We start from the raw sequence: 14,465 nt of genomic DNA, 5'->3' as shown, positions 1-14,465 counted from the left end.
TCTCCAGAGGCATGGTTTCTTCATCCTTGATACCTCGGGGCACTTGGCCCAAGGAAGGAATCATGATACTTCAGAAAGGCCTGATCTTACAGGCAGGCTATGACATGACACTGACTGGCAAGAAGCTCTTGTCACAGACCTTTACACATTCATTCAACAAACATTTACTTATTGCCTACATTATGTGAGATACAGAGGCCAGAATGATGCTTTAAGCTAAGTCGCTGCTCTCAGGGAGGCATGAAAGGGAGATGGTGTCACAGTTCTAAGTGCTATTAGGGAAGTGCTTCGAAGGTGGCAGTGGCCCAAAGGAGGATGTGACAGCAGCTTGGTAAGAAAAGTGAACAGAAAATCCATTTCAAAGAAGAAGGCCCATGAGGCACAGGAGGCTGTGAGAGAGCCAGGGCTAAGAGAGTAGAGATGGGTATTTTACTGGCAGACAGAATTTCTAAAACAAATACCAAGGAGGCACTGAAATGGTCTGTGCACTGGGCTTTGCTGAAGTAAAGTAAAAAACTGATAAGGATGATCAGATACACAAACAATGGATAGCTGCTGTAAGGCTTTGGAAAATATCAACACCATGAGCACTAGAACCCTCTGTCTTTCTTCCAGTGGTTAATCCCACACACTGGAACCTTGAGTGGTGGGCACTCAAGATTGTAAACCAAAAATGAACTTCTAGGGCCCCCCACAACCATGGGAATGGACTCCTCCTCTTGGCAAAGGTCCCTCCAGAGTTAACCTGAAAATCGAGTTGAGGCCATGATGGAAGAGAGGGTTGGACATGCCTCATTACACCCCTCCAGCATTAACATCAACACAGACCCTAAGTCTGATAAGAAACATTTATAATCTATCCTCTGTGAAGCCTGTTACCTGAAGGCTTCACCTGCATGATAAAATCTTGGTATCCACAACCCTTTATTTAATCCAGACATTTCATTTCTACTGATAATAACTCAATCAATTGTCCATCAGAAAAATTTTAAATTTACCTATTACCTGGAAGCCCTCTCCCCACTACTTTGAGTTGTCCCACCCTTCTCCAGATTGAACCAATGTAAATCTTACATGTATTGGTTGATGTATTGTGTCCCTAAAACATATAAAAGCAAGCTGTACCCTGACCATCTCGGGCACATGTCATCAGGACCCCCTGAGGCTGTGTCACGGGTGTGTCCTTAACTTTCTAAACTAATTGAAACCGGTCTCAGATATTTTGGGTTCACGAGGTGAACTAACATTGTGAACTCTTTCGTTTTCTTTTTTTTGAGACAGAGTCTCGCTCTGTCGCCCAGGCTGGAGTGCAGTGGCGCAATCTCGGCTCACTGCAAGCTCTGCCTCCCGGATTCCGGCCATTCTCCTGCCTCAGCCTCTCTAGTAGCTGGGACTACAGGCGCCTGCCACCACACCAGGCTAATTTTTTGTATTTTTAGTAGAGACAGGGTTTCATCGTGTTAGCCAGGATGGTCTCCATCTCCTGACCTTGTGATCCGCCCGCCTTGGCCTCCCAAAGTGCTGGGATTACAGGCGTGAGCCACTGCGCCCGGCCCGTGAACTCTTTCTTAAAGGCAGTGAGGGAAAATAAGGAGGAAGTAGGCAAGTAAACTATATTTCATTTGAAAACAATCATTTAGGCTCTACAACCAAAAGAAGGGAAACAGAAGCAGGACTACTACTAATAATTCAGCCTTGATATCATATGCAATAAGGATCGACAGAAAGAGATAGATACAGATACAAGAAATTTAAAGATAGAATGCATAACATTTAGCAACTAATTAAAGACAGGATGTTTTGCTGATTTCCAACTTGAAAAACTGGTACATATCGATCTAATAAAAGGAGATGGGAAATAATAGAAGAAGAGCAGACTTAGGTGGGGTAGGGTAAACACAAAGTCCAGTAATAGAAACTGAGGTGCCTGTGTGACACCTAGACGCAAAAGTGTTTTTGTAAGAGGTGTAGCCAGGAAATACTCATCAGAAGCTATAGAGTGTTTGGGATCACTGGAGATAGATTGTAGATTTGAGAAGGAAACAGGATGGAACCACAGATATTTCTATATTTAAGCATCAGATATAAGAAAAAGAGCTATAGACTTAAAAAGGTAAAAACAGCTTTTACAGAGGTGGTTTTACATAATTTAAGAGAAGAAAGTTTAATGCAGGGTGTGGCAATATCAAGAATACCAGAAAGGCCAAGAATGATAAAGAATGAGAAGACCTTTAACTTTGCATTGGGATTTTGGTAATACCTCTATAGAAAATAGTTTGAGTTGTGTGGGAATGATGAAATCTAGACTGCCAAGGTCTGACGAGTGAATGCAAGAAGAGGAAGCTTGGCTGTGAAAGGAAGCAGAGAGAGGAAGGGGGAATTTTAAAGATTGAAAACTTAAGCAAATGCACGATGAAAAAAGAACATTCGAGGAGGCAGAAGTTAAGGCAGGACTGAGGTGGAATTTTGTCTTGAATGCTTTTTGCCCATTATTCCCTTGCATCGCATTTGCTGTATGTCTACTTTTTGTAGGACCTCCCTTTTGTAGGTACTTATATTTTGTAAGGGACTTCCGCAAACTAAAAAGACTTTAAAGTTCAGAGACTAATGAAATCTCAGCCTCTGTAGCATGCAACAGAGGAGACCCTGGAGGGAGTTCCTGTGGTTCTCATATTACACACAATGTTGGCAGTCAAGGGCTTCTTAGGCCACTTCTGGCACTGATACAATATCTCTGGAAGACAAAGGGAGATAAGGGCTCAGTGTTGTGGGAAAGTAGTTTTTAGGCAAACTACATTCCCACTAGTATGTTAAAGAGCTTAGAGGTAAAAATAAGAAAAGAAAATCAGAAGAGCTACGATTTACAGCAAGATATTTAACAATTTTCTTGAACATTTCATCAGTTTCATTGCACAGTAACAAGTATAAATTTCAATATGTAGCATTCTTTTATGGGAAACTGCAACATTTACTTCTCAGTATTTTAGTTAGCTGTTCCTTCTGGGGAACTTCTAGTTTAGCAAATTGACATTGCTTTAAACACTCAATAAACACTATTTTAATATGATCCAATATAACAATAAAAATCAAACTGGAATATTTTTAAGTAAAAATGGTATAAATACAAGTGACTAATTTAATTAAAAGGACATTTAATTGATAAATGAAAACTTGCATTACAAACACACCAAAATAAACAAATACATGAAATATCGAAAGTGTACACAAACTTTATTTCTACCCAGTTCCATTTTCAGCATATCTGCATAAAAAGTCAATATCACAATCAGTTTTCTTTGGCTGATGGATTTACACATCAGGAGGTTGTTAAGGAAGAACAAACATCCACTCTCCTGGATAATACGTTTTATCATCAACAAATTGGTTTTAGAATATGATCTGTATGTGTTCACTGATTTTTGAGGCTACCAGAAAGGTGTTTTCAGGTGTTTACTTAATATTAATGAGACAGCCAAATGTCTAGGCAGATAAAAAGGGGCCCCCAGAGAATCTCCCACCCACCCCACTAGTGTTTACATCAGATGCTTTTGTGCAGATGAGGAAACCTGCCCAGGCCTTGCCTGAGCATGCCCACAGCGGACTGGAGCCCACTTGTGGGAGGTGGGTGGAGCCACGGGGAATTCATGCCTTAGGCAGGGGAGGAGCCTGCTCTCTCCAGCTCCTGTGGGGACCTGGGAATCAATCAGTGAGGTGGAGGGCCTGTTAGCAGGCCTCCATCTCACTTTGCTGAGCTTTTTGTTGTTGTTGTTTTTTGTTTTGTATTTCCTTTTTGCCCACTAAAGTCCTGCTCTACTCACCCCTCAATGTGTCCGTGTGCCTAAATTTTCCTAGTTGTGTGACAAGAACCCAGGTTCTAGCTGAACTAAGAAGCAAAGTTCTACAACATTAACAGCAAAATTTAGAGCCAAGTTTTCTTGAAAAAAATGTAATCACTGGAAACAGGCAGTTGAGGAAAAGCTCTAAAGCTGTTAATCCTTCTCTATCTGTTGTTCTTTCCAAATTATGCTACTGAAAGGAGTCACTATATGTTAATATTTACACAAGTTGTGGTAAAAAAGACTGATGTGTAAGCCCACTGCTCCTCTCATACCTACTTAATAATACTCCAAATAACCGAAGAGCAAATCCTCACAATAAGTTGCAATAACAGAAAAATAAAAACAGTAATTCCTTTCATTTTTTCTTTGCAGTTGTTACTAAGATGAATTTTTGAACTTTTCATAAATAAATATATTTAAAGTGAAATTTAGTCATCTATGTTCATAAAGAGTTTGGGCATCCTCAAAGTATAAAGTCCTTTGTAAAGATAAAGTGATTTTATCTTAATTTTATTATTTAAAAATGATTTAGTAATCTAAAAATATTACATTCAATCATTTGTTAGAAGTCCAAGGGAGGAGCCAATAATGAATTGAAGTTTTATAGCTATGAAGAACAGAACTGTAATGATTATGAAATGGTAAAAATCCAAGAGTTGATGAAACCTTAGCAAACTCTGTAAAAAATCCTAGAGAGGGAAACAAAAGTACAAATCCAGGAATTTCAGAAAAGAATAACAATAAAGTATTTATGAAGTGTGTCTTATCTCTACATCCACAGTAGCTAACCGATGGAAGCGCCTAATAAATGCTTGTTAAAATAAATGTAATTTGTTTGAACTTAGACTATTCATTGCGTTATACTGTACCACTCCCTCAGGAAAGAGTAGTAATCAGTAAAATAAATAAAACTAGTAGAGAAGGCACTGTCTGTTCTTTGTGAAAATTGACGGACATTAGCCAGTATCTAAACTTGAATCATTACACAGGCAAATAAATACTTGCACCTATAATTAAAGAGTCCATTAAAAATTTATCTATCCATGAGGGTCATAAAACTGAATGTATTTAATAAAATTGTTCTGAGAAAAATGAAGATGCTATAAAATGAAGCAGATTTACTGCTAAATAAAGCATTTAGTTTTTAAAAGTATTGACAGGTTTAACCATGTTTTTAAAAATCTGCTGAAAATTTCCTAATTAAGGTACATTTCCCAAATATTTTTTAGAAAAGTATAGGAAAACAAAGTCATATACTAAAATTGTATTTATTAATAATATATCACTTTTATTAAGGCTAGGATGTTTAATATGTGAAAAAAATGACAGGATATTTTAATGTTGAATTGAGTCAGTTCAATTCTACTATGTTACTTTCATACTAAAATTTATTTAGCAATATACCTTTGCAAAATCTATTTATTTTTCCATCACAAATTAATCCTGAAATAAAAGCTCATATTTAGCAGACATTGTCCATTCAATGGAATGCTAGAAATAAATTTCTATTCTCCCATTGGTTACTGTACTGATTAGTTTGTTGGAAATTATAACCATAAACAGCAAGATGCTTTCATTTTCTGGAAAAAAAATGAAAGGTTAAAATGTTAACAGGGTACACTTATCAAAGATTTGCTTAGCTAACAAGCCTTGATATAATCTCTGTTTACAGGTATTTCCTGTCAGTTAATGAGTGACTTGGACTCTTCAACTCCCAAAGTTGATGATTAAGCAGCAGGAAATTCCCTCTCCCATCATTTCTCCTGAAACACAGTCCAGGACATCTGAATGTCTGGAATGTGAGTGTTTAACGTCATCTTGGAATGGCAAGAAGATCACTATAAAAGTTAGAAAGACTCAAATATATTGACTCCGTTAAGTTCACGGTACCCTTTTGACAAAATTACTTTGAAAACTTATAGATGACTAAGATACATGAGTATGTATTTGATGCACTCCGATAATCTTAAGGCTTGGGAAAGGAGTCTCAGTGACAGAGTTTAAGAAATTATGAGAACTGCATGATCTTACTTAAATGTGGAAACTAAAAAGGTTGAACTCATAAAAGCAAAGAATAGAAGAGTGGTTTCCAGGGGCACATGGGTGGACGGGGCACAGGAGTTGAGAATGTATGGGTCAAAGGATGGAAAATTTCAGTTAGACTGGAGAAATACATTCAAGAAATCTATTGTACAACATGATGATTATTGTTAACAACAATGATTGTATACTTGAAAATTGCTGAGATTTTAAATGTTCTGTCTACAAATAAAATTATAAGTACATGAGATAACAATGGAAGTTAATTAGCTCAAATTAGCCATTCCACAATGTATACCTATATTAAAACATGTTGTGCACCATAAACACATATAGTTCTTATCAATCAATTAAAATAATTTAAAATAATTTTTTAAATGAGTATTCCCAGACATAAATACTAGACAAGGAGACAGGAGATACGTGTTGGAGCCCACCAACTGCCTCTGCCACTTTTTCGGTCTAAGCTTCAGTTTCCTGGCCCGTATAAAGGGAGTGGCATAAATCAGCATTCCCATTTAAAAGCCTATCAGGGCCAGATGGTCATCTAAAGACAAAAAGGGGGCTGGAGTGGGAAGAATAAGGGGTTGCTAAGGGCTGAAGTAAACTGGGAAGCCCCTTTGAAAGCAGCAGCCACCATTTAGCTCCAGCTGTGTTGGCCATGCAGATATAGTAGCCTAGTGTATTCTGTTTACCAGAAAAATCCAAAACTTCATTTTTATGTGAAATCTAATTGTTTAATACGGAAATAATTCATCAATTAAAAGCACTGTGTGAAACAAATGTAAATGAACAGGAACAAAGAAATGCTACCACCACCACCCATGTCCTAGGGCTAAACTAGCCTGTGGGTGATTGGTTTGTTTTCCCTGGCTGAGGAGATCTAGTAGGTCTTTTCTAGTGCTGTCCAAAGTATGTGGTTCAGCAAAGTGGACTCTCATAGTTCTTTAGACAAGCTTCAGGGGTTGGCAAATGTTCTCCTAAAGGGCTAGACTGTAAACATTTTAGGATGGCGGGCTATATTGTATTGATCACAATCAATTAACACAGCCATTGTAGCACAGAGGCAGACAAAGACAATACATAAACTAATGGGCATGGCTGTGTTCCAGTGAAACTTTATTTATAAGAGCAAGGGAGCTTAGTCCCAGCTACTCAGAAGGCTGAGATTAGAAGACTGCTTTAGCCCAGGAGTTTGAGGCCAGTCTGGGCAACATAGTAAGACCCCAACCAAGAAAAACAAGTATTAAAAAAACGTGTGCTGGGCACAATCCCTCATGCCTGTAATCCCACCACTTTGGGAGGCTGAGGAGGGAGGATCACATGGGGCCAGGAGTTCCAGACCAGCCTTGACAACATGGTGAGACCTCATCTCTACAATAAATGTTTTAAAAAATTAGCTGGGCATGGTGGTGCACACTGATGTCCTACCTACTCAGGAGAGCTGAAGTAGGAGGATCACTTGAGCCCAGAAGTTCAAGGTTATAGTGATCTCTGATGGCACCACTATAGTCCACCCTGGGGGACAGAGTGAAACCCTGTCTCTAAACAAACAAACAAAAATGCATGGCCTGTTACAGGCCCTAATTTGCCAACCTCTGGTCTAGAGAAATTCTTAGAGAAGCTTAGGAATCCCTGTAAAACTGAATCATACTTTTTCACAGTTAGGTATCCAGGAAGTATTGTGGGAAACAAATATTGTTTGTTTGAAACAAATATGTTAACACACTGCAAACCTAGTGTTTTCTCACAGAATACACTGCTGGCCAGAGAGATGGCTCTTGGACCTTCATACTTCTCCCCTGGGCAAGAATGAGCTTGCCTATCCTGGTACTAAATCTCATATCTAATCCTGTTTATGATGAATGACAGTCTAATTTATACTGGTTAGAAGAGCACAGCTCTAATACTAAACTTTCCAAGTTCCAATCCTGGCTTGGCCACTTACTAATTAAGTGACACTGGGTAAGTTAGTTAATCTCCATGTGCCTTACGTTCCTTATTTGCAAAATAGGGTCAATTATAGAACCCGTAACATGGGGTCTCTGGTGTAGGTAATCAATCAATATGTGTTAAGCACTTAAAATGACATTTAGTACAAAATGTGTGTTCAATTTAAATATAATTTAAGTATTAGCAATTATTATCATAGCCATATTTGTTTTGGTTGCTGACATCTTCAAAATATTGTCCCATAAAAAGGCAGATATTAGAATGGTGTATATTATGACTTTTTAATAATGTCCCAGTATATGGTAAAAAGAGACCCCTGAGTTAAAGACAGTCACCCAGAATGAAGGAAGTGCACCATTCCCTCTCCTTATTCTTCACTGTCCCACAGCAAACATACACACCTGACTTTCTCAATTTCTTCTCTGATAAAAGACTTCTCAAGAAGTCCCTGAAGGTCCTTTCTAGCTATCCTAACACTGAGAGAAGATCTTAGGGAACACCACCAGCTCCTATAAAGCTCTGCAGTTCCCTTGTGGAACAGGGTTGTGGTTTATCTACTTTCCAACATCCTGCAAGGAAATATCTTTCAAATGATATCACTTCATAGCCTTTCCACCACCTGTAGGAGTGCCATGGACCACACGAACAGGTGGGTAATGGGAGTTCTCAGGCCAGAAGGGCAGGCATGGGTCTGAGAAATTGGGGGGGGTGGCCTTGAGTCATCATAAGGGTGCTACTTTGCTCAAAGTATGGGAACAAATTCCCAGTAAACTTCCCTCCAAAGTCATATACAAATTACTTTTGAATACTAAGCTCCTCCTTCTCCTTTTTAATTGAAAGTTGTCTGTGACTAAAATGTATATATTATCACTGCCTTAGATTTAGTCATATGACATTTAAAGTTGATAATGAAACTTCTACTTTTAGTGTTTGAATGAGTCCTATAATAAAATAAAGGCTTCCAGAATTAACTTGTATAAATGGAGAATATTAGGTGGAGATCTATTTTAATACAATTTTTATCACACAGAATTATTTCTCAAAATATTCTGCATTTAGCTACTTCCAATAATAGCACATTTACAGTCTCACGAAGAAGAACCAGAGACAGCACAGTAGTTGAAACAAACTATAAATCCTCATTTTTAAAAAATGGAGAAAAATGTTCAAAGAAAAAATGGATAATTTCTGATTAAGATTTTATATAAAATGGACAGTTTTGATATTTAATACTGGCTGAGTAAATACTATTCTTTTAGGTGATGGTTGTTTATTTAAGTCATCCAATTGAAATTTAATTCCAGGATGATAAAGATCAGTTTATTACTATATCACCTTTGTGATTAAAAACAGTAACTGGGCCGGGCACGGTGGCTCATGACTGTAATCCTAAGATTCTGGGAGGCCAAGGTGGGCCGATCACGAGGTCAGGAGATTGAGACCATCCTGGCTAACACAGTGAAACCCCGTCTCTACTAAAAATACAAAAAATTAGACGGGCATGGTGGTGGGCACCTGTAGTCCCAGCTACTCGAGAGGCTGAGGCAGGAGAATGGCGTGAACCTGGGAGGTGGAGCTTGCAGTGAGCTGAGATCTCATGCCACTGCACTCCAGCCTGGGCAGCAGAGCGAGACTCTGTCTCAAAAAAAAAAAAAAACAAATAAAACAGTAACAGGCCAGGCAGGATGGCTCACGCCTGTAACCCCACCACTTTGGGAGGCTGAGATAGGTGGACCACTTGAGGTCAGGAGTTTGAGACCAGCCTAGCCAACATGATGAAACCCCATCTCTATTTTAAAAAAAATACAAAAATTAGCTGGGTGTGGTGGTGCACGCCTGTGGTCCCAGATACTTGGGAGGCTGAGGCATGAGAATTTCTTAAACCCAGGAGGTAGAGTTTGCACTGAGCCAAGATCGCCCCACTGCACTCCAGCCTGGGCAACACAGTGAGACTCTGTCTCAAAAAAAAATACCAATAACTTACTTATTAATTTCTTTTGTTTCAAGCCTAGTGTTAACATTTGTATTTGAGATTCCACAATTATAACTGTTGTTATATTAGTGATAAACTCTGTGATATTTTATGACATAGGGAAAACTTAAGAATGGTAAAACCAAATGTGTTGATGGAGTATGCATGGCTTATAATCAAATGTGTGCTATAAGAGCTGAGCAGATGACATTTTAAAAATTAAGAGCTTTTTAATGACAACATATATATATGTCTATACGTGTGAATATACATACACATACATTTGTGTTTATGTATAATTCTTTGTTGACGATCATATTCATAGAATAATGCTAAAAAAAAAAAAAAAGGAATACGCTACAAACTCACCACAGCTTAGGTTGCTTTCAGCTTTCAGAGCTAGGTTTGGGATATTCCAGAAGTCATTTTGCCAGTCGACTACATTCCCTTTCACATTACAGCTGAGGTTGGAGAGGATTTTGGCATTCATGGTAAAATTCCAAAGTCGAAAGTTATAAATGTCCCCTTTTAGAGAGACAATTTCATTTTGATTGGAGCCCAACAACAATTTCCCATTCCCAGGAATAACTTTACTAACGGTAGAATCACATGGAACTGTTTCATAGTTTCTTTTGAAATTTACACCAATAGAGCCCAAAGAATTATTCCAAACAAGGCAGAGCTGCTCAAAGCTTTCTGCAAAAATGTCTTCTTTTTCCTTGACAGGTAATGCATTGTTCAGCAAACATTTTGAATCAGAAATGGATAGAAAGTAGCCACTCTTGGCCTTTCCAAAACTGAGCAATTGTGTGAAGGATGCATTTGAGTAGGAGAAAGCTGTCCAATCACTGTCTTCATGGCCAACTTTGGTTGCTTCAAAGCAGAGTGTGAAAGCACTGAGTTCTGGAATGGAGATGCTTTTTGCAACAGATACCTGGTAAGCATCCGATGTCTGGGGTAAAATGACCTTTTGATTCCTTAAGGACACGGCAACTAGGACAAAACATAACAAGAAAGATAAACCTGTTAACTTCAGAACACAGACTAATGTGATGCAAAACATCAAGCCCTCCATCGCTTTCTACTAGTTAACTTTTACCTACCATTTGCCCCATCCCTCCCCTCTTACTCATCCATCCTCTGTCACCAGCCCATTACCAATCATCTGATATCAGTAATAATATGAAATTCTACTCATTTCATCTCTAGTCATGATTGGATCTCACACCTAAACTTTTGAGTTACAGCCAGCAAAGTTGATAAGTATTTTTTAATCCTGAAACTAAGAAATTAACAATTTAAAAACCCCAACTACCTAATTAAAGAAATAACTGGTTTCAGGAAGGCTTTGTTTATACATTAAGATTTTCAAAAATACTATTTTTCAAGTGATTTCTAAACATAAATAATAGTTCTCATTTTCATTAATGATTACTTTTCACTCTTTCCAAACATTCCTGTACTGCCATCTCCCTCTCAGACACTCTACATCCTCCTATTTTTTCCGCCATCATCAGGCTGTTTTAGGAACAAATACAAAAATAATTCTATTAAGGAGAGGGAGTCTAGTGAAAAGTCAAACAAAGTGGAGATTTAAGGTATCCAGGCATATAAGCCAGTTTTTGAGTAATAAAGGGCAGACCATGGAGTTTCCTACTCCAGCTCTTCTGGGTAGTGGCCATGTGACCCTGGGTATGTTATTTCATCTCTCTCTACCTTTGTCTTATCTGTAAAATGGGCAACAATGGCACCTATTGCATATACGGTCAATAAGAATTAAATAAGTTAATATGTCCAAAGCACAGAGCAGTGCCAGTACCACAGCAATAAATAGCAAGTACTATTATTGTAATAGATGTGCAATAAATTCATAAAAATGTATTCGCCTAATCCATGATACATGCAAAATTATTACATAATACAATAGATTTAGCCCTATGCTAATATAATAGCCATTGTGAAACTAATTTGAGAAAGAAGTATTTCTCCTCAAAAATACTTTTTAATATGGGTTTCATATGAAAAACAGTTTGAATATATTTTAATATTCAGTACATCAAGAATAATTCTATAATAAAACATCATTTTAGTATAACTATTCTAGTAAAAATCTATGATAGAATTTAAAGGAATCATGGACTTTAGTCTACTTTTTAAATATAAAGCAGTTTATAGTTCACTTATGCAAAGAGACACAAACAATATGAACCAGTATTCCACATGCATTGTTATAATTAAAAGCCTAGAAATAAATATCTCCATCAACATTTTATTAGTGGTTATGGCTGGGTGGCATTTGTACAGATAATTCTAATTTGATTTTTTTGTTTTCCAATGTCCTATATTTTATCATTTTTAAAACATTATTTTGAAAAATTTAAAATATTTTGAAAAATTTAAGCATGTGTGTTTTAACCATGGCAAACACAAATAAATAACTCCACAATCAAAAAACACAATTTATAATAGTGAGGGTCAGTCATTTTCATAGTTGTACCTTTCTGTTTTTATTTAGAAAGTTCAGAAGAAAAAAAGTATAACTAAATCATAATAGTCATTTTTATAGTTGTACCTTTCTGTTTGTTTTTACTTAGCACAGAAGAAAAAAAAACCAGTATAACTAAGTCTCATCATATTGAAGCTTGAGTTTCTTTAGGGAAACATAGGTTTTAGAGAGAAAGATTATTTAAATGTTATGTTGTGCCAGAATATAGAAAACATATTTAATAAAAATATGCCTTATTTCATTCAATTAGCCATTTTCAGGGGGCTTTCCTCAAGCTGTGTTATTAGCTTAAACTGTTAAGAGCTTGTTAAAAATTTACTGTTCATTTTCTGTATTTGTTCCCTACCATAGTTCCTTAAAAGGATAACATCATAAAACCCAAAATAAAATGATTTCTAAATAGGGATGTTTTAAATTTTCAGTGGAGAGATGTTAGAATTACAGATTTTAATTATTAGCCGTGGAATATCTACAGTGTCTTCCAAGCAGGCTTTAAATGTTGCACATATAAACAATATAAAAGAATTCAACTCTACTGTAACCAGATTTTGGATCTGCTAATTATATTTTGCTAACAAGAATGCTCAGAGTATATTAACAGATTCTTGCCCTTAAATCCCAATCCTAATCATTCACATTCACATAAAAGAGCATAACTCTGTCTTCTGGTCCTTGTGTTTACTGCAGAACATGTCAAATAAAAGCAGAAGGTTGGCATTGCCTTTGGTTTACATACCTCTGATGTAGCTGGCATTGAAACCTTTCTTCTGGATGCTAAAGTCACTTGAAAAGGACACATGCATCTCATTCGCACTTGAGTTAAATGATAGGCCTTTGGCAGTTGCTCCACAAAATTTAGTCTGGCTCTCTCCATTATCAAGGGATAATGAGTCATAAATGCAATTGGGAGCTTCTTCAATGTCAAAGTCGTTAAATGTTATCTGAATGATATAACCGGTGGGGGCTCGGAGCGTCCACACGCAAGCCTGGCTGTTCGGGTAGTCGTTAGGGTAGCATGGAGAAGTAAAAGTCCCAGAAGGGTTGGACAAAACCACTCGGCAGTTGGCACATCCCCACACTGCTGGCCAGACAAAAGAGAGACAGAGAGAAGGGCTGGGTTCAGATGCATGCAATAAACCGAGAATACCACACACTGGGGACAATTAAGCAGTAAATATTTAAAAAAACCAACATACAACCATAAAAAATAAATGGAAAATGAAACCTTCTTGAGGAGAAAAAGAACTATCAATAGAGCAACAAAAAGTAAAAGAGAAATAAAAAATTTTAATGCAATGATTCTTAAACTTCGGCGGTTATACCGTCTGAAAATCTGTTATACGAACTCTCTCCAGTAAAATGAGCAGGGGCCACACACATTACACACAATTTCAAGGAGTACAATGAGGCCTCAGGAGGCAACAGTGAATTTCACAAAGGTTCACTGACCCAGGCTAAGAATCCCCACTCTAGAGAGTAACTGAACTGAGGTGGCGGGGGTTATAGAACCATAAAGATAGTGCTCAATATTACAAATCATGGATATAAAGGAAGAGAAACTCTTAGAAAATAAATAATTTAATAGAAAGCTACCAATACAAAAAAATAATAAGCTATCTTCTGGCAGACTGTATTTTTTTTTCTGAAATTCAAATAAATAGCATCATCTTGCAAACATGGATTATTTATAGTTTTGAAAATACGTTCACTTATCCCATTTGTTTGTCACAGTTTGTAATTATATGCTTGTGGGCTCATCTCATTTACTCATTCATTTAGTAAATATTTATTGTGAGTCTATTATATGCTAAGCACTATTCTAAATAATATATATCAATATCAATGAGCAGGAAAGACAAAATTTCTGTATAAAGGAATCTTTTTTTTTTTTTTTTTTTGAGACTGTCTCGCTCTGTTGCCCAGGCTGGAGGGGAAGTGGCATAATTCTGGCTCACTGCAACCTCTGCCTCCCAGGTTCAAGCAATTCTAGTGCCTCAGCCTCCCAAGTAGCTAGGATTACAGGTGTGCACCACCACGCCCGGCTGGATAAAGGATTCTTATACTTCAGTGTTGGACCTAAAGGTAACCACAAGTATAATGACAGATAAAGGTGGGGAAGAAAAGTAAAGCAAAGGATAAAGAGAGACTGAAATGA

General features: G+C 37.3%; 1 protein-coding gene across 5 annotated transcripts in view; it reads right to left on the bottom strand.

Annotated features, from left to right (window-relative positions):
* ADGRG6 (adhesion G protein-coupled receptor G6) overlaps positions 1-14,465 on the bottom strand; it is a 140,652-nt gene that overhangs the window by 62,497 nt on the left and 63,690 nt on the right. For all 5 annotated transcript variants that reach the window (XM_024248994.3, XM_024248993.3, XM_024248991.3 and 2 more), the window contains exons 3-4: positions 13,047-13,388; positions 10,174-10,797 (exon numbers count right to left, since the gene is read on the bottom strand). In XM_024248994.3, the coding sequence (XP_024104762.1) occupies positions 10,174-10,797; positions 13,047-13,388 (966 nt within the window). The remainder of the gene's footprint in view (positions 1-10,173; positions 10,798-13,046; positions 13,389-14,465) is intronic.

The sequence above is a fragment of the Pongo abelii genome, chromosome 5 (assembly GCF_028885655.2).
Source record: "Pongo abelii isolate AG06213 chromosome 5, NHGRI_mPonAbe1-v2.0_pri, whole genome shotgun sequence".
Classification (NCBI taxonomy): domain Eukaryota; kingdom Metazoa; phylum Chordata; class Mammalia; order Primates; family Hominidae; genus Pongo; species Pongo abelii.
The sequence above is the reverse complement of the archived record's forward strand: the minus strand, read 5'-3'. Positions and strand labels throughout refer to the sequence as shown.